This window comes from Denticeps clupeoides, chromosome 5 (genome assembly GCF_900700375.1).
Source record: "Denticeps clupeoides chromosome 5, fDenClu1.1, whole genome shotgun sequence".
Taxonomy (NCBI): domain Eukaryota; kingdom Metazoa; phylum Chordata; class Actinopteri; order Clupeiformes; family Denticipitidae; genus Denticeps; species Denticeps clupeoides.
Window position 1 is genome coordinate 22947427 of NC_041711.1, and position 22088 is coordinate 22969514.

At 43.6% G+C, this 22088-nt stretch overlaps 1 protein-coding gene across 5 annotated transcripts; it reads left to right on the plus strand.

Moving 5' to 3' along the window:
- Nucleotides 1–782: 782 nt before the first annotated feature.
- epb41l4a (erythrocyte membrane protein band 4.1 like 4A) lies at nucleotides 783–20893 on the plus strand. Of its 5 annotated transcripts, none has more exons than XM_028981686.1 (23): nucleotides 794–1285; nucleotides 7948–8052; nucleotides 9127–9178; nucleotides 9442–9517; nucleotides 9866–9963; nucleotides 10153–10273; nucleotides 11651–11738; nucleotides 11829–11917; nucleotides 12088–12151; nucleotides 12822–12913; nucleotides 13566–13643; nucleotides 13732–13847; nucleotides 14422–14503; nucleotides 14595–14666; nucleotides 14844–14954; nucleotides 15571–15618; nucleotides 15767–15844; nucleotides 17236–17355; nucleotides 17456–17503; nucleotides 18003–18071; nucleotides 19161–19271; nucleotides 19834–19912; nucleotides 20014–20893. In XM_028981686.1, the coding sequence occupies exons 1-23, from the start codon at nucleotides 1187–1189 to the stop codon at nucleotides 20158–20160; spliced, it is 2043 nt and encodes a 680-aa protein (XP_028837519.1). In that variant the 5' UTR covers nucleotides 794–1186; the 3' UTR covers nucleotides 20161–20893. The 5 variants fall into 5 exon arrangements, 2 of the variants coding, with proteins under 2 accessions (XP_028837519.1, XP_028837518.1); XM_028981685.1 differs by having other exon boundaries at nucleotides 795–1285; nucleotides 9439–9517; XR_003749914.1 differs by lacking the exons at nucleotides 13732–13847; nucleotides 14422–14503; nucleotides 14595–14666; ... (7 more) ...; nucleotides 19834–19912; nucleotides 20014–20893 and having other exon boundaries at nucleotides 783–1285; nucleotides 9439–9517; nucleotides 12827–12913; nucleotides 13566–13603.
- Nucleotides 20894–22088: the final 1195 nt, after the last annotated feature.

Sequence of the window (22088 nt, forward strand, 5' to 3'; positions counted from 1 at the left end):
TGTATAATAAAATAAAGTCCCGAAATACTGTGCAATAGTAAAAACATATGTAATACGTCTGGGAATGAGATGAGAGTAATGCGTTTCTTGAACCAGATAAATGGTTTCTTGAACCAGATAAAAGATTGTCGTCAGAACAGCGTAGACTGGTGCTCTTAGTCGACCTTACAAGAGGATCCGAATGGAAACGACTCCTTTCTTCAACTGGCACCTGCGCTGAAGATCCCAGTGAGATGGAGACGCTGTCGTTCGTCGGCCAGCCACATGGCGGCGCTAATGCGCCGCACAACCCACAGTCTGGTTACGATTCATTCAAAAAGTACACTTAAAATCACAAATGTACGCGAATACATTTCCAGTCTGAATGTTTTCACAGACATAGGTCAGCATAGACGAAACGGAGTGGGCGGTAGTAGCCTAGTGGGGTAAGGAACCAGAAGACCCAGGTTCAAATCCACTTACCGGAGCAGGACGCTTAACCCCGAGTGTCTCCAGGGGGGGACTGTCCCTGTCACTACTGGTCGCGTCTGGTAAATGCCGTAAATGTAAATGTAAACGAAGGAGAAGCTTAATCAACGCAGGGTGTAATGCAACAGAATCGTGGTGGAAATGCGCGTCTTTCGTAGCAAAAAAATAAATAAAATAACATATTTCCACAGGCTGTCTCGAGAGAAAGAAATAAAAGAAGCAGCATCCCCGACAGGTGGCAGGGATGCAGTGTGTGTGTGTGTGTGTGTGTGTGTGAATGAAGGGGGCGGAGCCTGTGGCCCGGAGGCGTGGCTGTGTTGGGTAAGAGCTGCTTAGAAACGCGCAGTGGGCGCTATTATTCTCCTGGGCTGCAGAGCTCCCACTTTCTCCTTGTTAAGTGGCCTTTCGTTAAAAAAAAAGGCTCAGAATCCGCAAAACCTTGTTCTTGGATGATTTTTTTTCGTTGTTGTTGTTTTTTGAAACCCAGCAGCGGACTTTTTCATTGTGGATTTTCCAATGGGAATAACCTTCAGCAGCAGCGGAATTTTAATCGTTAATAAAGGGGGGATGTCCAGTGTGCGTGTGAAGGGGCAGAACCTGTAATGCACATTTTTTGTCTGGCGTCATGGCCCGTGCGCTGTGAAGTGCTGTACTACATCACGCAGCGACAGCTTCAACACCAACAAGGCCGCTCGTCGGAGAGACCGGACCGGCAGCGATGAGCTGCTTCTGCCCGGTCCAGGAGGAGTTTTACTGCGAGGTGCTCCTCCTGGACGAGACCAAGCTGGCCCTGACCCCCCGGCAGCAGGGCATTAAGGTGAGAACAATGACGGGATGGGATGGGTCGGGTCAGCATCTGGGGTGTCTCCTCCTGCAGTCCTCTAAAGACAGATCCAGTGTCACGGACGGACGGACGGACGGACACAGAGGTCTCTGCTCTCCGGGCATCAGGTTGCTCTGCTCGTTTTAATGGTTAATGAGAGGCCGTGGTCATCGGCCTCAGGCAAATGCAGTTTTTATCCCTTTTACTTTTTTCAGTTCGATTAATATGAGAATATAAAAGACAAAGGAGAAAGTTGAGCTTCAGAAGGCGTCAGGCCCGTTTCAGTATCGTTCGGTGAAACAGTAGACGACCGACTTCGGGTTAATGAACACGTAATCATAAATAATCAGCGTTATTAACGTAGATTAGGTCTTAGGTTAAGTTTCATGTCAGATGTCTTTCTTTTAAAAGATTGAGGTGGAAGGAAAGCACCTCACTGTTGACAGAGACAGAGGTTTACGCTTTAATATAAACTGGACAAACTGGACTTAGAATATGAAACGTGTCCTAAGGGGGCCGATTTTCTTTTTTCTTCGGTCGCAGGGCGAGCCGCTGCTGCCAAGGAGATGCCAGCCTGACCTTGAGGCCTTCGCTTCTCTTTAGATGTGGTGCGTGGGGATGGCCAATCGGCATTCGTGTCACCATTCAAATACCCCAACCACCTACAAAAGCTCAAAGGCTCAAATATTTCAACTCGTGCAAATAATAAAACCAACTGGGGAAAAAAAAGAAGCCCAGCAGCTCTGCCAGGGTGCACCGTTTTTTCCCTTTTAGTTTCGCCACCTCCCTTCGTTTCTCCCCTCATCCCCCTCCTGCCTCCTTCAGCCCGTACAGAGCCTCCGGGACGACTGTAGTACGCCGTGGCTGGAATTCGTATTTGTCTGGGCTGGTGTTTATTGTGGCTTTATGTGCAGCAGCGCTCCGCAAAAAAGAAGGGATTACAGAGTTTGTAATAATGGGATCCAATTAAGCAGGACACACACGCCCGCGCACACACACACACACACACACACACACACACACACAGTCCAGCGGGTTTGCCCGGCGGCCTGTGTGCGAGTTAGCGTGAGGACCAGAGGAACGCGCTCACATGTTTGCACCAGCACAAAAGGAAAGCGGCAGCCTTGGCCGGGAAGGCGGGTTTGTTTTCTCGAGGTCTGTGGTCGCCGAGCTTTCACTAATAATTAACAAAAATGCCTCTGCACTGTTTGTTCCAGTTTGTTCTCAGCTTCCCATTAGATGTGTGTGTGTGTGTGTATATATTATGGGCTATGGCGGCTAACTGCATCTTCATTTGAGGTCACACGGTGTCGTCTAATAGGCAGAACAAACACATGAAGGAATCCGTCATGAGCTGCTGTCATCCACGCATGAGATTATTAGGTCGATAATGAGTGATGTGCTGGAATATATGTCTGATCACATATTGCTGAGGCAGGAATATTTTATAGGGACACCAAATTCAATTCAGAGAAAATCCCATATATACCACCTCCTAAAAGTTTGGAAATTTATGAATCTTTTTTGCAGATTCAGAACTTTGGTTATGTAGTAAACGACTGTAAACAAAGCCAAAGATTTCGGATTTGATGCGAACCTTTGCTGTGACTCCTGGCTTCTCTCAGCCACCTTGAGTTAGACTATGAGGATGGTTTTGCAAAGAGGTCTTATTATGAAGACCTGTTGGCTGCTTTTTTATCTGCTCATGTGAACGATCGTCTCACCAAGCTGCTTGTGCTGATAAATAAATTATTATTCTGCTTTCATACTTTCTCTATATAACTGAGTTAATAACTGAGTTATGCCAACAAAGAAGATGTATCCAGAGGCAGACGTGCGCAGTATCAAAATTCATCTTCAGACAGTGTCGCGTTGCCAGCTGGTACCAGGTTCCACTCGAACAATGCGCTGCATGCGTCAGTTTTTAGCAGAAATGTGGAACTCGGATTAGTAAATTAATAGCTCTGTGCTCTGTTTCATGCTCTCATGCTCATAAATCCAAAATGTTGTCTGTTGTTCCACAGTTTATAAATGATTTGGGACCAGGGAGAATCCCTCCTTACATGAGATGAGGACGTCTGTTCTCAGAAGAGGTTTTCTACAAGCATGATGCCAAACAGAGCTGCAAAGAACGGACAAAATGTGTTTAAAAGTCACCCAGCCGTCTTCTGTGGTGTTGTGGCAGTCGTTGTGCAGTGTAATATAACATAGACTCAGCTGGAAAGTGAAGGATAAACTCTGTTGAGCTCCCCGTGTCCCTGGACCAGATAACAGGAGTCAGTGTGTGTGTGTGTGTGGGTGTGTGTGTGTGGGTGGGTGTGATGAGTTGGAATGAATGAGCCGTGACTGCCTTTTAAACAGGTCCATGGAACCGTTACGTTATCCGTGTGCTAAATAATTTTCCTCTGATTATTATTTTGACATACAATTTGTATGGGTGGTAGTAGCCTAGTGAAGTGATTGTCACTTGCGATACACAGCAGCACAGCACACAGTGCACACTAGTGGGTAACACACTCGCCTATGAACCAGAAGACCCGGGTTCGAATCCCACTTACTACCATTGTGTCCCTGAGCAAGACACTTAACCCTGAGTTGCTCCAGGGGGAGACTGTCCCTGTAACTACTGATTGTAAGTCCCTCTGGATAAGGGCGTCTAATAAATGCTGTAAATGTAAATGTACTCGATCGAATTTCAGAATCCATTCAGCAAAACCACTTTCTAATTAATGTGATCATGTGACAGGACAGAACGATGATGATGGAACCTGAAAACTCTAGCAGTAAAGTACTGGTCTCGCCAGCACAGGTCAGTGGCCACACCATTTTAACGAAAGGCCCGTATGATAATAAATCACGTTGTGTTCATTATCACCTATTTCAGTTTAAGGCACATTATGTTGCCCCTCACATTTGGCTTTTGCCTGCGATGGGTGAAGGAATTTCAAACGAGTCTAACACGCACACACACTCACACACACACACACACACACACACACTCACAAAAAATACATAAAAAATCGTCTAGCACTTAACAATTCCCTAGCATGTTCTATTCTTGACAACTTAGGCCTTATCAGGGCTCTTAGTTTTGTAACTCAATATCTATGGAAACCGAATGGGAATTGCTGGCGTCTCCTCCTTGTAAGTCGCCTTGGACAAAAGCGTCTGCCAAGTAAAGTACAGTAAAGTAAAGTAAAGTAAAGTAAAGTAAAGTAAAGTACAGTAAAGTAAAGTAAAGTAAAAGTAAAAAGTGTTCGCTAGATCACAGAGCATTTTGGACGTTGATTAAGCGTTGGACACGATTCAACTTTAGTGTGACTGTTTCTAAACAGGTTTCGGCGTGACGCCTGCCTGTAATTTACAAGGGAACCTGCCTCTTACGCTGCAGCCTCTCGCATTTTCTGCCAGCAGCTCTGCGGCGTGATTTACGACGGGCTCGCGTTAAAAACACGCCGGGTCGCACAGTTCAGCGGTGGGTCTGAGAGGGCTCTCATACCGACGCTGTTGTACCCTGTTGTCACCTAGTGAGGGTCACAGGGGGCGAATCTGCGACCTGCAGTGAAGGGGAGTACCGGGGTCAGCATTCCGAGAACTGTTCTGTGTGTGTGTGTGTGTGTGTGTGTGTGTAGAGAGAGAGAGAGAGAGAGAGAGAGAGAGCTGAACCTGTTGGAGACAGGCACAGGCATCTCCCAGGCCTGCCCTCCACCAGATCACAGGAGGCGGCTGGTCCCCTGTAACCACCGTGTGTCAGTGCACCGCGTAAACAAACACAACAACTGCACCCAAGAGATCAGCGGAGTTATTCGAACTCGCGGTTCAACTTTAAAAATGGATTCTGAAGAGATGCACGTTACGTCAGTTTCCATGCTGGACCCAATCAGAGTATCAGATGACGTATTCCAAGCTTCTTGCTTTTTCTAGGTTACAGGATAAGAGCAAAATTTGTCATTGTCATGATGGCTTACAGTAATCTTTTTCTCTAAACCCTCAAGTATTAGATTCCATTTAGACTCCGCAACATTTGGCCAGTCGGCCGATTCCAGAGAATCGCTGTATTGCCGCAACGTTGATGCCGGGCAAGCGGAGAGGAGCACCGTGGGCCGCGGCCGTAGCTGAACGCGGGGAGCTGTGGGCGGCGGGGGAGGTGAACAGGACCGGGATCCCTGCCTGTCCCTGGTCCCGCCAAGGAATGCAGTCGCTCCCATTCAGAGGCGGGAATTAACTCTGATTACACCGTTCTTGCACACGCGCCTTCCCCAGCCCGGCACGCATGACGAGACGAGACCGTAATAAATTCCAGACTCGTGGTACAAACGGCCCGTGCTCGCACATGTCTACTGGCCAGTGGATGGGTTGGTTGTAAAGATGTTTTCCTGCCTGTGTCATTTTTTTTTTATTATTATTGCCAGTTATTTCTCTTCATTTGCTCCTCTTAAAACCATTTCAAGATCTCGTTCATCCGTAAACCATTCAGAGAACAGAGCAGCCCAACTGGGCACAGTTTTTGTTCATTATTAGAGGGCAAACCTGTTATGACCGTGACAGTTTTGAACATTTTTTGTTAGCAGTTGGGCTACTTAGCTGTTAGTCATTTTTGTTATGGCGTGCGTGTAACTTGGATTTAACCTATGTGGTAACCGTGACGATTGCTGGAAAAATATCTTTATTTAAATATATTTGCAGACCTTTTAAAGGTCTGTTTCTGGACTCACTCTCTCTTTAGGCTTTGGATAATGTGTTGTGCTGTTGTGGGAGTGTGTGTGTGTGTGTGTGTGTGTGTGTGTCTGTGTGTCTGTGTAAGTGCTGTCTTTGTACACACCCTGGCCATTCTGAGGACCTTTATTCAAAGTGCCCCCTTTTGACAGGGCTGTCATTCTTCTTTTATTTTTGGTCCCACAACAGAATTCCTCTCGCCTGGACATCACAATGTCTTCTGTCTGTCCCGCTCAGTACTTTAACTTCAGCGTTGCCTATATATTTTAAATGACTCTTCATCCTTACTAAGTAAGTTATATAAGCAGATACAATGCTCACTGCTATTTGGTGTTCATTTAATAATCCAGATGCTCATGGCTGGACCATGGTGCGGATATCTATGTTTGCATCGTTAGAGTGAGTTTTATGGAATTTAGACGAGGAGGCTCTAACCTCTGCTTGCCCACACTGCACATTTGCAACCTTGTAACTATGGAAACTAGACCCATCAATGACTGTGTAATACCAGACCTCTACAGATGTAGACAGACATCTATAGAAACTGAGAAAGAGACAAATGAAGAAAATGAAAGTAACAAGCAGGTGTGTCACTTCATTCACATGTTTAATGGATGACCCACCCGGAACAGGCAGCAGATGGTCAGCTCTCTTCACGCCATGACCCCCGTTGCCATGGGGATATAGTGGGTGTGTCTGGAGCTTGCCGGATGTTACAGAGAAAATTGTACCCCCCCCTCCCCAAGACATTCAGACCGAGACTGTTGACATCAAACCTGTCCTAGAAACAAAAGTTACTGAGCTATTTGGAACCGGGCACAGTGTCATGTTGTATTGAACTGAATGGAGCTTATTGTTTGTACAATAACTCAATGCATGTAGCTGCACATTATGAAACAGAATTACATATTTGCATCACACTTGTGTGAAGCCGATTTGTGCACCTGAGGATTTTCACAAGTACTAGACCCCTGCTGAACCGCTGTGGCTTGGAGCAGAGTACAATTCACTTCAAATCCTAACTATAGGATTATAGTTATAAAAGTAACAGGCTCTCATATGTTTGTGGAAAATTTCGCTCAAGCCTCCTTATATCAGAGGAATGGGGAGTATGCACCATCAGACCCTGGGTCTAAACTCAGCACACCAAGATTATTCAAAATCAACATATTTTTTTTTTGGAGAGAACATGGACGGGCATCATCACAGGCAGCATGCAGCACTGTCACTGGGGTTCTGCTGACTGAGAATAGACCCTGGCCATAAATTATGAACACTACAGAGCCCCTTTAAATCTCAAAAAGTGCTGTCTGGGTCAGTTCTTCAGAGGCCTGGCATATGATTGCATGTTTATGCATGTATGCAAATGACCCTTTCTGACATCTGCTGAGGTCCTGGCTGTGTTCAGAGCTCTGTGATTTGCTTGTTTTGTGTGTTCATGAGGTTATGTGATCTTGGTGGGTGTCTTTCTGTCGATGCAGAGGTTAAATAGCAGGAATGGGGCCAAAGTTTGGTTTTTGCAAAGGTTTCTTGTTGCTGCTGCACACAAACGTGGCTCTCGAAAGGCCTGTATGTGTTCTCAATATGTATACACATTCAGCACGGCATGGTATAAGACATGTCACAAAGCTCAGTGCTGAAAAATGTGAACTAAAATACAGGAAAAATATCTTAATCTGTATTTTTACATGCTTAAGTGTAAAAATAAAAGTATATCAGTATATCTAAAGAATATCTAGAATATAACATTTAAAATCTAATGGCATATGGCTTTTTGGATTTGTAGTTTTCAGACAAACACTTTATGAATATTGTAAGATATGCAACAAAAGTTATCAGTAATTGTGTTGTAATTGTGCCGTAATTATGTGAAGTTGAGGTGTGCATTGCTGCATTAGTCACTGAAGTCTGATGCCTGGATTTACTTCTCTCTCCCACAGAAATCCAGCAAGGGCTCAGTTGTCCTGGACTACGTGTTCAGTCATGTGAACCTCGCTGAAACAGACTACTTTGGTCTGCGCTACTGCGACCGCAGCCATCAGACGGTCAGTTCCATTCTGTCAGAGATTCCCCTTCACTTTTACAGGAGCACTACAGGTTCACTTGTACAGGTTCACTATGCAGCTATGGTTCAAAAATCTAACCTTGGTACAGAGCAATTAAACAAGCAAACATAAATCGCACGCTTCTTAAATAAAGGCAGAGTACCAGCTTCAGGCAAGATGAATGAGGCTTTATAGTTTGAAAGTTTTTTATTTTTTCTAATTGGGGTGTAATCACTCATCTTATGGGTGGCTCTGAGCTTCACAAAGGAGTTCAAAAGTAGGTTGAGTTCAGCAGGAAAAGTGTTCCAGGCACTGCAGCCATGTCTTTTACCGCCTGTTCGCGCCAGTGTCACTGATGAAAATGTGCTTAAATAAAAACCACAGTGCTCCCATGATGCTCTTTATCCAGTGTGAGATGGCCATGTACTAAAGTCACCGATATGGTGACCTGGTTCATGTTTAAAAACAGAATCCCACTTTTAGTTTCATGTTTTCAGGTTCTCTACACTTAAATTTAAATGAGCCATGTGAGCTTCATCTCTACAAGTCAGTCATGAAATGGAAAAGTTTTTCTCAGTTATGAATCAAATATCCATGTTAAACTGTTTCTAAAATCATTCAAATCTAGATGATCCCACAATTTTAGAAAATTTTAGAATGAGAGGAATGCAACATCTAAAACATATTTATATATGTGTGTGTGTGTGTGTGTCCCACTGCTGCTGAACACTTCATTTCCAGCCACAAAACCGGGAAGAATCAGGGAAGTTTTCTATCCCATTCCTGGCCACTTGCTTTGACCTGCTGAAACTGCAATTTTTATTGACATTGAGTTTAAGCACAGAAATGTTTTATATGATCTACTTTTTAAGATCGTGTTTAATGAGCTTCTATGTCATGGTACCACCTGCGAGATTGAACTTCTGAAGCCTTGAGTGGGTTTAGAGAAGAACTTTTGGAACAAAGACATATCTATTCAGCGTCCAGTGCTGTTTTTTCTTTTTATGTACCTAACAATATGATCCTTTATGTTTCTTAATGTAATAAAGGCTTCATTATTTATTCATTTTTCAGTATTGGCTGGATTCTTCTAAAACACTTGCTGAGCACAAGGATTTAATTACTAGTAAGTATTATGTCATGGAATTTATTGTATTACTCTTCTAAAAATGAATGACCATTATGCACAGTTATGCTTGATAATATCCTAGGATTTTGTATGGAAAAAATCAGATGTGTTCATGGATTGATTTGTGACAGATTCTTATATATACACAGGTACAAATAAATGATAGAAATAAATAAATGAAAATCATGATTATTCTTTCTGCACTGTAGTGTGTGCATCCAAATGACTTCAGCGCTGTTAACATTCCCCTCCCACAGCAGGGCCTCCATACACGCTCTACTTTGGTGTCAAATTTTATGCTGAAGATCCCTGTAAGCTAAAGGAAGAAATCACAAGGTGTGTGTTTTACTCTGTTCACTGGAGGGCACTGGGGAGGGGGGGTGGGGTTAAAACACAGCATGATAAATTCAGAACAGTGTTTGGACCACTGCCACTGTGAACATGTAGACATTGAGAATAATGCAATCTTCTGTTCCACACCTCTGCCGCAACAATTACCATCCTCTGTGTGCTTCCCAGTTTTACCCAGTATGGCCGGAGCATTAATTCAACGCGATTCAATCAAACGTCTGTCCACGACATCACTGAATCCATGGTCATCCCTTAAAATCCGTCCTGCTTAGACACGATGACGCTGTGACAGTTTTACTTTTAGAATGGCTGATGGTGTGTGCCTCCCGTCAGGTACCAGTTCTTCCTGCAGGTGAAGCAGGACGTTCTGCAGGGTCGTCTGCCTGCCCCCTTTGACATCAGTGTCCAGCTGGCAGCCCTTGTCATTCAGTGTGAGTATGAGGCTGTGCCCCTTCCACCCAGGTCTCGAGTTGCACGCATTCACGGGTTTCCTGTTCCAATCTGACCTTCATGTTGTGAACATGTAAAGACATCAAGAGATTGGCATCTGAACTGGTACCGAATTCCTTTCTTTCAGCATTTTGTGTCCTTTACTCTGTTCTGTCTTTTCTTCCACACAGCCGAACTGGGAGATTACGATCCGTATAAACACCTGCCCGGATACGTGTCAGAATATCGCTTTGTTCCAGACCAGAAGAAAGAGCTGGAGGACGCTGTTGAGCAGATCCACAAATCTCTAACGTACGAAAGATCACAATCCCCCATTCTGCTTGCCTCTACTAGCCCATCAATTTCCTAATCCCTAATCCTATTCCGAACAGATTGAAGATTTTGACTGCATTGTACATAAATGCATGTAAAAGCTGTCACATGCTTGTCACATCCTGTCATCATTCTAGTCTTACACATATACTGATGACATGTCCCACCACTGCCGAACACCTCATTTCTCGACATATCCAGTGGTTGTGGGAGGATGGGAGCCCCTGGCTGTGGTGACGGATCCACCATAGAATTCCTAGTTGAGATAATGAGAATTCCTCCCTCTGGCCACGGCCCACACCTGTGTAATGGGAGCTGTGAGTGGAACGTTCCTCCATGTTCCTGACAGACAATTCAAGCTTGGACCTCGGCTGCCTCATTCACCTGTCTGGCCCATGGCTGAGCATCATGGGGAGGGTAGATCTGTCAGATGTCACTGAGACGAGCAGTGAATGAATGGTCTTGTGTTTCCTGTGGTTGGTTTTGCTCCTTGAGAATTCCTCAGTCCCTCTTTCTGTCATTTCAGGAAATCCAAGATCTTGTTTGTGCAAATGGCGACAAACAGGAATTTCTTCCTTTTGTATCGCAATATTCCAAAAGCGTCTTAATACTTAATACTGCAATTAACCTTCATTTGAACAGATTTTACTTAATTATTCTTTAATAGGAAATGAAAAAAACACTTTTAATGTTTAGCCGTGGGGGGGATTTCGTTCGCTCCATATAGGAAAAGACATCTGGAACAGAACCAGCACCTCTTCATGGCTCAGATGGCATGAAAAAATCTGGCAACACCTCCCTCCATTCCCATGAATACATCTTTTGTGCAACAGGAAATGTGTAAAAGCTCGGATGCCAAGATTTTTTAATCCATGACCCATCAGGACTATGTAAATGTCTTGCCTAATTTATTGTATTTTTTTAGTCTGATTAACATTTGGCATTGAGTGGGCTAACTTGCTGCCAAAAGCTTCACCCCTAAAACATCAGTACCATTAATTGGGGTGCGCAAAAAAGCATTATTACTAACCAGCATCTGCATCTTGAGTTGATCTGTACAAATTCCTGTTAGAATGAACTGTCTGTGCTCCAAAAATGAAACAATGGCAATCCGTATCTCAAGGCCACGAGCTTTGGTTGAATGTCTCCAGAGAAGGAATTTTAGGAATTTTCCTTGGGGAAACGAGACTGAATAGGTTCTCAGGTTAATGGTTAAACCATGAGTTCAGTTTGCGTAGTCCGAGTTGTGTGTGAGAATGCAGTAATGCGTTATCATTATCATTAATAAAGGTGAACTGGCAACGTGACGAAGGGCCAGGCCATTGTTAAATAATAACACTGCCTCCTCGTTTTCAGGGGACAGGTTCCTTCCGAGGCCGAGCTCAATTATTTAGGAATTGCTAAGGCCCTGGAGATGTATGGGATAGACCTCCATCCTGTTTATGTGAGTAAGAACAAAATGCAGTTTGGGGTGTTTGTAAGGCGCTGTCAAGTACTCTCATGGTTAAGAAGAAAAAACGTTTTATTCATCCAGGGTGAGAATCAGTCTGAGTACTTCCTGGGGTTGACGCCAGTAGGAGTGGTCGTTTACAAGAACAAGACCCAAGTTGGGAAGTATTTCTGGTAGGTAAGCAGATCTGAACTGCATGTACGCCTGCATGCCAGGTAAATCCTGGGATTTTGTAATGGACTGGTGTTGAACCCACTGGGGTTGACTGGAGTTGATGGGTGAGAATGTTCTTGTTTTCACATTCCCAGCAGCCAAATGACTCGAGTGTTTCTTCACATTGCAGGCCCAGAATAACAAAAGTTTACTTCAAGGAAACACAGTTTGAGCTTCGCGTCATTGGAAAAGATGTGAGTTTCTCTCATTTGAAACTTTTCACAAAGAAAACTGAAAGATGCTTCAGCCCTGAACTGTCTGGAGGAGCAGTAGGAAAATGTCAGCCATGTCATGTCTGAATAAAGAATGAATAACTCATTAGAGTTTTGAAGTGTCATCTTTTAAAAATACTCCTGTTCAATAATTTATTAATCCCATGTTTGAGTGTCAGTAGGAAGGGTGGAATTAAATGATTTATAGCACATTTATAGACACGCTCTAGAGGGAGATGTGCTGAAAATGTGCTACAAAAACACACTACCAGTTTCACTGCACCTACTCTGTGCTGGTTATGGAGACTAAGATGGAAGCCAAGATTGTGAATTTCTGTCATCACAGCAAAGCTCCCTGCTGTGGAGAGTCTATTGTTCATTAAATAACCTCACGTGTGTTATTTCATAGCCTGTGCCTACAGCTTTGTTCTATAATGTAGAGATATAATGCGAGAGCCATATATGAGTAAGTGCTTCCAGACTTTTTCGCTGGTAGTGTACATCTGATGTTAAACTAAATGTGTACCTGAACCTCAACAGTTAGGCCTTACATCAAGTTTGTCGTCTGGCTGGCTGGACGATGTTGGAATATGAACTGTGCACTCTCTGATTTATTGGCCAAGTCTCATTTAGACTTTGTTTGCCTTGTCAGTGCAGTGAGACATCCTTCTTCTTCAAGGCCCACAGTAAAGCGGCCTGTAAGAACATGTGGAAGTGCTGTGTGGAGCATCACACCTTCTTCAGGTAAGAAGACCTACTTTAATGAAAAACTATTTTACTGTGCTTTATACAGTACATAAGGTAAACTATTTCACCTGGTCTATAAAAATCTATATAAGGATAGTAAGGGTTGGGCCATTTGAAACCACTGATGTGGTCCCTTCATGTTTGTTTAATGTCCCCCATTGAACTGCTCGCTGTTTGTCTGAGTCCACATCACGGCGGCAGATTCCTTGAGAGTTTCCATGGGGTTTATTTAACCAGAAGGCACTCATGCTCTCCCCTAAAGAGTCTTAAAACCACAGGAGGCAAGTGCGGCTGGACTTAGCTCTAATCCTCGTGTGAACTTGGGCGTCGGAGTGTCTTCTCCACAGATTGTTGAGTGTGGACAGGAAGCCAGGACAGGGTGGACTGGGAAATGGAGAGCTACACCCTCAGTTCAGAATTCCCTTTGTCTCACTGGGGAAAGTTTCTGAGGATGCTTCCTGTGTGTGTTCTCAGACTATTTCAGATGTTTATATTGTATGTGAATCATTTAATGTGCGTGTGAGCAAATAGCTTCACCGGAGATGTCAGCATCAAAGCTGGAGGCATCATAGACCGGTCTCTGAATGCTGAGTACTGTCTAGTGGAACAGAAACATTAATTTTATTAAAAGAAAATCACATTTCGGCAGAATGCCTGAAAATGATGCCAACAGTCTGAGCAGAAAGCTGTCCAAGCTGGGCTCCCTGGGCTCGAAGCACAGATACAGGTAAGTTCTGCCGCACAAGCCGGTTCTGTAGACCATAAGACGAACCGACGGACACAAGCTGTTAATCTCTCGCTGTTGTTTTTTGTAGTGGAAAGACCGCCCTGCAAATGGGGAGAGACGAGTATACAAATTTGCCACGCACAGACCTGCAGGTCATCAGGACCCGGAGCAAAACGTACCCAAAGAGACCCCAACAGGCCGCTGGTGAGAAGGTCCCGTTTTGTTTTGAAGCTTTGCTGGTCCCCTGTGCAGGAGTTGTCCTTGCATGAATACATATTTTGCTGGGATCGATCTGACCTGGGTTAGTGGGTAGGATGGATGGATGGATAGAAAGTTATAGGATTCAGCTGCTCTGATGTTCTGATGAGTTGGATCCCCGTGTTGACCTGTGCAGCTATTCTGGATTCATCTGTTTCCTGTGCACAATTAAACAGGTCAAATGTTTCACATTTTCACATTCATGCGCTCTTCAAACAGCAGCGTCCTCTCAGGAACATCTGATAAAAGGGATCACTGGTTCAGCTCTGGGACAGTCTGCACAAGAATTCCTCTTACCGAACCTGACCCTGCCACCTGTGCCATCCTTCAATTGTTCTGTCCTGATGGGTTCTCCTCTTAGTCATGGAAACAAGTCTCAAAATGACGAGCGGGTCCTGAAATCGGAAAAGGAAGATGTCCTTCATCTCAGCGCTCTGCATTATCAGTGCATTATTGCTGTTTTTGCCGAGATTGCAGCATGCTCCACTAAAGACATGTTTTTGTTGGTTTCATTCCCAAGAGCTGAACAATGGGACCCAACCAACCCCAAAACAGGAAAGAACCGAAATATCAAAAACTGCAACTTCATCTCCTCTCAGAAGGTACTGGACTTCTTCAAGTTACATGCAAGTGTATCTGATGGGTGGGACGAAGTTGCACTCTGGGCTTTTCTAATGAGTGTTTTCTACCTAGTGGCAGATTAATCAAGAACGAAGAGCCGAATGAAAAGTCCACTGCTCCCTGGGAAGAGAATGCTCCGCAAAGGTATTGTGATTATGAGGATACACCCAGCTAATGAATCCTGTCCGCGAGTGCTCTCGTGTGCTGTGGGGAGACCAGCGGGGAGTATAACTGGGCAGAGCTGGAAAACATTGTCTATGTTAAGTAAAAATAATTTAATATTGTGATAATTTACTCTTGACAACAAACACTTTTCATCAGTGGGCTGTATAACGTCGCTACAGAGAGAAACAAGTCTCCAAAATTCCCCAACGCCCGCAGGCGCACCCCCTCTGGAGGCAGCGAGAACGAGACGTGCCCAGCCAGACGCAGGTCTGTTCCCCTGCCCCGGTGCCCCCCCCCCCTTATTTAACACGGCTCAGGCTACTCGCAGTGCGTGCCACATCAACCACACTGCAGTGGTTTTCCCGAAACCCCCGTAGGATGCTGCCCTCTGGTGGAAAGGAAAAGGCATGATCCTTTAGCGCTTCACGGCTCTGCTTCTGATTGTGCTTCATCAGACAGCAGTGCAAACAAGCGGACCAGATGCAGACACAGATCCATTTGGAGAATTTCACCGGAACTGCAAAACCAACGTTTTGGCCCCAGTCACAAACCAGCAGAAACTGGGACTTTACTGTAGTAATTAGGTCAGGTTCATTACTCGCCTTTTAAATCGTACTGGAAGATGGGAAGCTCACTGGGCGTCTGGGTTTTTTTTTTTTTTGGTGCGATACCCTCCACCCCTCCCCCTGTGTCTGTGTCTGATGAAAGAGCTCATGTGAATAAATCCATACTGATGAGTGCTGAGAGATGCAGAGGAGAGGCTCCTGTGTAGGCCTGAGTATGTAGAGACGGCGAGACATTTTATATACAAATGCCAAAAAAATCTATTCATTTACCCCTACCATGTCGTTGTTTTAATGTTTCATTTACGTTGCTTTTACAGAAGAGGCCAAAGTGGCGAAGATCCGGAGAATAAACAACACAGGAGACGGTAGCAGTTCCATTCAAGCTTTTTCACCTGAACTCCCCCACAAAACTGCAGCCTCTTTTCATTATTTATTCATTTCTAAATTACTTCACCAGTGAATTTTTTTAGACACAGGTTTATGGTCACCTTTTAACCCCTCCTTTCCCGCCAGGTCACGTTCCCGTGGCAACACCAGCAGTGGCAGCGAATCAGAGAATTCCAGCAGAGACAAGCGCAACAAGAGGAACTGGTGAGGACACTACTCTCCTTACCGACTGATTTTCCGATGTTGCAACGCATACCTAATTCGCTGTGAAAATTTCTCTAAAGGCATTGTGACTGCAATATTCGACTTTTTAAAAAATGTGAATCAAAACATCATCTGTGCCATGTGATATGATCCGTGTGCATAGATCAGGGGTCGGCAACCTTTAACACCAGCCATCTGGACCCATTTTCCACAAAGACAAGGAACCGGGAGCCACAAATTCTTTTTGACATGTAAAAATAAAGTTAACACTGTATGTATTATTTTTTTACTTTTACGCTACACATAAAGGAACTAGGCTAGTGTGTTTTTTTTATTTTTTTTATTTTATATTTGCAAAGAATATAGTTGCGGGGATGAAGGGCGGATGGTTTGTGAAGATTCCACGTGTGAGGGGGGCATGAACACCATTTTCCACTAGCACGGATATGCACGTAGAAGCCGATGGACAAGTCTAAAAACCCGGACAGACATGTTTGGGGAGAAGAGGAGATCTTGTCACTTTGACTTAGTGGCGCTGTGCTAACTCTACCCAACTTAAGCGGGGCCGTGGTGGCCTAGCGGTTAAGGAAGCGGCCCCGTAATCAGAAGGACCCGCCAAGGTGCCACTGAGGTGCCACTGAGCAAAGCACCGTCCCCACACACTGCTCCCCGGGCGCCTGTCATGGTTAAAACAGGGGACACATTACGTGTGCTGTGCTGCAGTGTTTCAGAATGACAATCACTTCACTTTCACTTAAAGTCAACATATGCAAATCATGAAACATTAAATATTGCAAACAACTGTTTACTCACCCCAAGAGCTTTCAGGTTTTGAAACGCTACTCTAATCGACAAAAACTGAATAATAGCTATGCTGGCAACCCCTGTGAACACGCCCCCAGCTTAGCCTACCTGGCGTCGAAAAGCTCGATAAATAAATGCCATTTTTGACACATATTTTGAGCAACAAAACATTTACCACATTTCATTTTAATGTCAGAAGATCGCAATAATCTTCAATCTGCAATAAAAACAATGAAAAAAAAAATGAAATACACTTCCAAAGCCTCAGGGTGCCATAGTGTGAGGATGAAAGAGCTGCACGTGGCTCCAGAGCCACAGGTTGCCGACCCCTGGCATAGATAGTGTGCCTGCTTTGTGTGTGTGTGTGTGTGTGTGTGTGTGTGTGTGTGTGTGTGTGTGTTTGTGTGGGCCTGGCGCTAAGCATGATGTTGAGGGCATGCCCCACCACCTTCATTGGCAGAAATATAGCTGGTAGACTCTCCCGAGGGGGCACAATGTATGTGTGTGGACAGTTGTCTTGTTTATCTAATGGTTGTGCATTTGTGTGTGTGTGTGTGTGTGTGTGTGTGTGTGTGTGTGTGTGTGAGGTCGCGTCAGGAGAATGAGATGGTGGACTCCAGTCAACAGTGGGAGGCTGTTCTCCGCAGGCAGAAGGAAAGATCTCAAGACGAGTCGAACCATCGGCGCTCGCGCCACCGCTCACGATCGTAAAATCTCCGTTTTTTTTCTCTTTTTCCACATTGAACCTTTTCAGTACTGTGTTGTGGATAGAAAGCCCTCTGTGTTGTTTTTTAAATGATTTTTCAGGAGGAGTCCTGATGTACAAGCAAAAGAGCAGCTCTGGAAGCACATTCAGTACGTTCAGTATGTTACATCCAGCGGTGTGCTGGTTTACAATGAAGAGGAACTAGTTCAAAGTTCAGATTATACAGATGAAAATGGACTAATTCACATTTGTGGTTCATTAATGTAAAATTTTAACTAAGCTTGCAGCTCCAAAATGGAATTAGTTTACATTCATTAATTCATGTTTTTATACGTGAACTACTGTTCTTCTCATCTGAGTCTGCACTCATAAAACTGATTCAAATGCTTCAAAAAACTGGCAGATGCATCTGTACCACCAGTACCAACCATGTATGTGCATGCACTAAATCCCAAATGTCGGGGTCACATGGTGCCCCATACTTGGTTATATCTTATGGTAGATGCTAGCCAACAAAAATACAATAAAGGTCACTATAAAGGGCCAGAGCGTGGATTTTATGTGTATTAGCTGCCCACGTGTGACTTCACACTCTGCTCCATTAAAAGCGTCTGTGTGATGAAAAAACGTGGTTTTTTTCCGCTTTAGGAAGGAGCTGGTGGACCCCTCAGGCCTGACGGACGAGCAGCTGAAGGAGATTCCTTATAAGAAAGTGGAGTGAGTGAGACTGTTTGCTTTTCTGTTTTGCCCCATAGTTGTTAGCTGAATCAAGTTTGTACTGGATGTCAGGATGTTATGATTAGGAAATCATGTTTTGTATATTCTTGTGTAACATACAGTGTATTAATAATTTAGTATTGTGAAGTTACATCTAAAAATACATTTATGACCTTGGTAATACTCGCATTTAGTGCACAATCATGCACACCCTGACATGAAGGACTCTACATGAAGGACTTAGTTTGCTGTACTTGGATGTGGACCGTTATTTCCACTAGGAGGCATATTTGATCTGACAAATCTTTTTTGGATGGTGCAAGTGAAATTTGACACAGGACATGGTTATAGTTTACCAGAGAACTTTATTCATAATTGTACCAAACAATTAGAATTTGTGCGAATGGTTCATTTCAATTTTGCGCCACACAGACGAGTCCCACACTTGGGATTTCTATAAGAATTGGTAATCCATCATATACCTTGTGTGCAGGCATTACCAAATACTACTTAACTCCTCAGTGGTCTTAGCAAAGATGTAGCTACAATTTTATTATTACATTTTTTTAAAGAAACATTCATGTGGACTGTGTCCACGTGGCAGGAATATTGATTTCGAAAAATATGCAAAAACCAATGCACTTCTGTTGTAAATATCAGGCAACCATATTGCACTCGCACCTATTTAATTAAAGGAATGGATAACCAGGCCTTGCATGTACACTTTATAATATTTTAATACAGCATATACATAGGCCTATTTCAATGATTGAGATAGTTAAGGATTAGCAGAAGTATGTGGCAAAGCGGTTCAGAAAACGTTTGCTGCTATTTGAAAAGACCTTGCAGACAAAGTAGAAGCTGTATTCCTTTTGCTACTTCACCAGACAAAGGTGTTCATGCACCACATTAATAATTTACAGTCCTGCAACTACAGAGAGGCCCTTGATGGGTTTAATGTAAATCTACACTTTAGGCCTTGAGGTGCTGAAAATGCTTTAGCTCTCTAAAGATCAGATGAGATCAGATTTATAATGAGGTTAGCATGCCGTCCCCAGGGGTGAATAACCTGTATGTATTCTGGTACAGAACTCAAGGTGATCCGATTCGAGTCAGACACTCGCACTCCCCCCGAAGCTTCCGGCAGTACCGCCAGTCTCAGTGTTCTGATGGGGAGAGGTCTGTGCTCTCTGAGGTCAAGTAAGTCTATATAACCCAAATCCTAGTTTATGCTGTATATGTATACATACACACTTACTGTTGTGCAAGATACATTTTTTGTGACACATCTCACCAGAAACAGTGTGTGTATATATGTATATTTTAAATATAGAATTTTTTTATATAAACCTGATGTGTAATATCATTATTTGTTGATTTGCACTTGCGGTACTTCTGGCTGGTAAATTTGTCAGACATTTTTTTAATGTCAGCACAAACATGAATTAAAAAATCCCAACCATGCTGAGACACTAATGGTGCTCTGAATGCATTTCTTGAAATACCACACCACCGTGCTAACAGTGGTATAATCACAAGAGTAGTTGTGCCATACTGTGAAAGATTGAGAATGGTGGGATCCTCCACAGCCTTCTGTCTTTTGTGCCCTGTTATTGGACCCTCACTCACTCACTCTCCACAACAGCTTAATCCTACTCAGTTCTGCACTTAGTCCATCCCAGGACACTCGCACAGGGCAGGGTGTCTGATAAATGCTGTAAATGTAAATGTAATGAAAATGTTTTGTCTCTCCACTGTAAAGCTCACGTACAGATCTCGTTCCCCCACTTCCTGTCACCCGAGCAGCAGATGTGCCAGCGTCCAGCTCCACCCTTTCTCAGGTCAGTCTACACTGTCCAAACCACCCTTTATCTTTATCTTTCATTAAATGCATCTCTGCTATCAGGTTTGAACTTTCTTATTCTCTGCTGCTGTTCTCCAGAAAAAGGATGGATCTGAAGACTCTGTGTTGGAAAGCAAAGATCCAGAGGATAAAAACAACAGCAAATCAGTGAAGATAGTCCACATGCCAAGGAACAAGACGCAAAAGAAACGTGATCAAGCACATGAGAAAACCAATGTAACATGAGAGTTGCGAAAAATATATATTTCAGGAACATCTTCTGCCAGGTGAATCTGGTGTCTCTTTCTGAGTGAGTTGGAGAAAAGCCGGGTCTTCTCCCTGCAGGACGGCCTGGGTGAATACAGAAACACACACCTCAGTCTGGTCATGAGCAGCGTCTGATGAGTGTTACATCAGAGCCAGGACAAAACACACAACTGGAGGTTGGTGCTACCTTTGACCCCTAACCCCCACTAAAACTAGGCAACCACCAATCACTTGTCGAATGGGCACGAGGCAAAAAAAAAAAAATCCACAGCCATCTGTAAAAATAACATTTACAACGATCTCAGCAGGGAACTGGACACCGAACTACGTCTCACAAATATGAATTACCTAGTTAATATGTCTACCTGCTGTTATGCCTTAATGCCAGTTGACTTTATTCACTTGTAAATATTTGAAGGATGCCTCTCTTGTCTTTTCTGCACACGGCACGTGGAACCTCCTGAGAGACTCGACCCACAATTTATTCAGTATTAAAGATTTTAAAACTGATGCATGTAAATGTGTGTTTCACGTGGTCAGGTGGTAGATTCATCCTTCGGCTGTAGGAAAATTTGCTGCTGATTTCTTCTTCTGTAAAAAGTGTTTTGCACATTGATGACTTTGCCTGCTGTTAAAAATCGTCTCTAGTGTTCACAGCAGATGAGATATAGTACTGCTGCGCATCAATAAATAAAATCCACATAAAAAGCTATGCAATGAGTGTTTGAATGGTTATATACAGGGAGAATACCGGCAAACCTGAATCACATCTTTCCTGTTTTTAAGTAAGTGTAAAATAAGTTCATTTAAAGCATAAATTGTGACCTTAATGACTGGGTAATATGGTGTGTTGTGAATGGCTTGAAGAGGAGAACAGATGGATAACATATGATGACCAAGAATCAGCGTCTCTGAGGGCCACTGGTGCAGCTGAGGTAGCATTTCACACAAACAGCTGTGGTGCTGAGGACCAAATGTAGATAAGAGGCAACAACAACAGAAAATGTTGCTTAAAGACTAATCATCTGTTCCTCTATTCCACTCTTTTCACTCTATTAAATCATTTATATCTTTCTTTTTTGCTCAAGTTTTCTAGTGCCTCATAAGAACCTTTGGGGGCTGCCAATTCATGTTCATCCGTTTTTTAATCCTACAGTGCTAGACTCAGGGTCACATGGTGGTGGTTAGATTGATTGACCGTTGTGCACGTTCAAATGGTGTGTGAGCCCCTGCATTCCACCTCGTGACCCATGGTTGAAGCGGTTATTGACAGTGTGTAAGTGTGTTGCCCACTAGGCTTATTGAAGCCAACTACACCAGTGTTACTGGCCTGGTAGCTTTACAGGCACTCATGAAAATGATATATGCTGTACAGGCATACTGAATAAATAAATCCAAACAAAGCACAGGAGAGGGTGGCACTGGAGGGCTTAAATAAATGAGTTTTAACCACTGTCCTCAAAAATGATAAATGAACCATTTTGATTAAAATATACAATATTTGCCCAATGCAAATATTTTATACAGAATATGCAAGGTCTGCATCTACTGCAGGTTTTGTTCTGCTGTCTGTCAGTAGTGCAGTTTCATAATACGCTTCTCTTATATCATATAAAATTATTGCTCATGCAGTATCCATTTATTGGATCCGCCTACCAGTTTTTTTCACTCTGTGAATGGCATTATGTGCATGTTACTTTAAGACACTCCTTTTTGTCAAGGTACCATAAGTAATATTGCACTATGGAGTGAAGAAAGCAGGATAGCAGTAAAATAGCTGGCCCCTTTCCCCCCTTGTCTCCTCACTGTTGAACTACACAATAACTATGTCAGTGATGCAGTAAGTGTGCATGTTCTCAGGTACTGTCTTAATGGTTCAGTGGCATTGTGGTGAGTCCTCCTTCAAC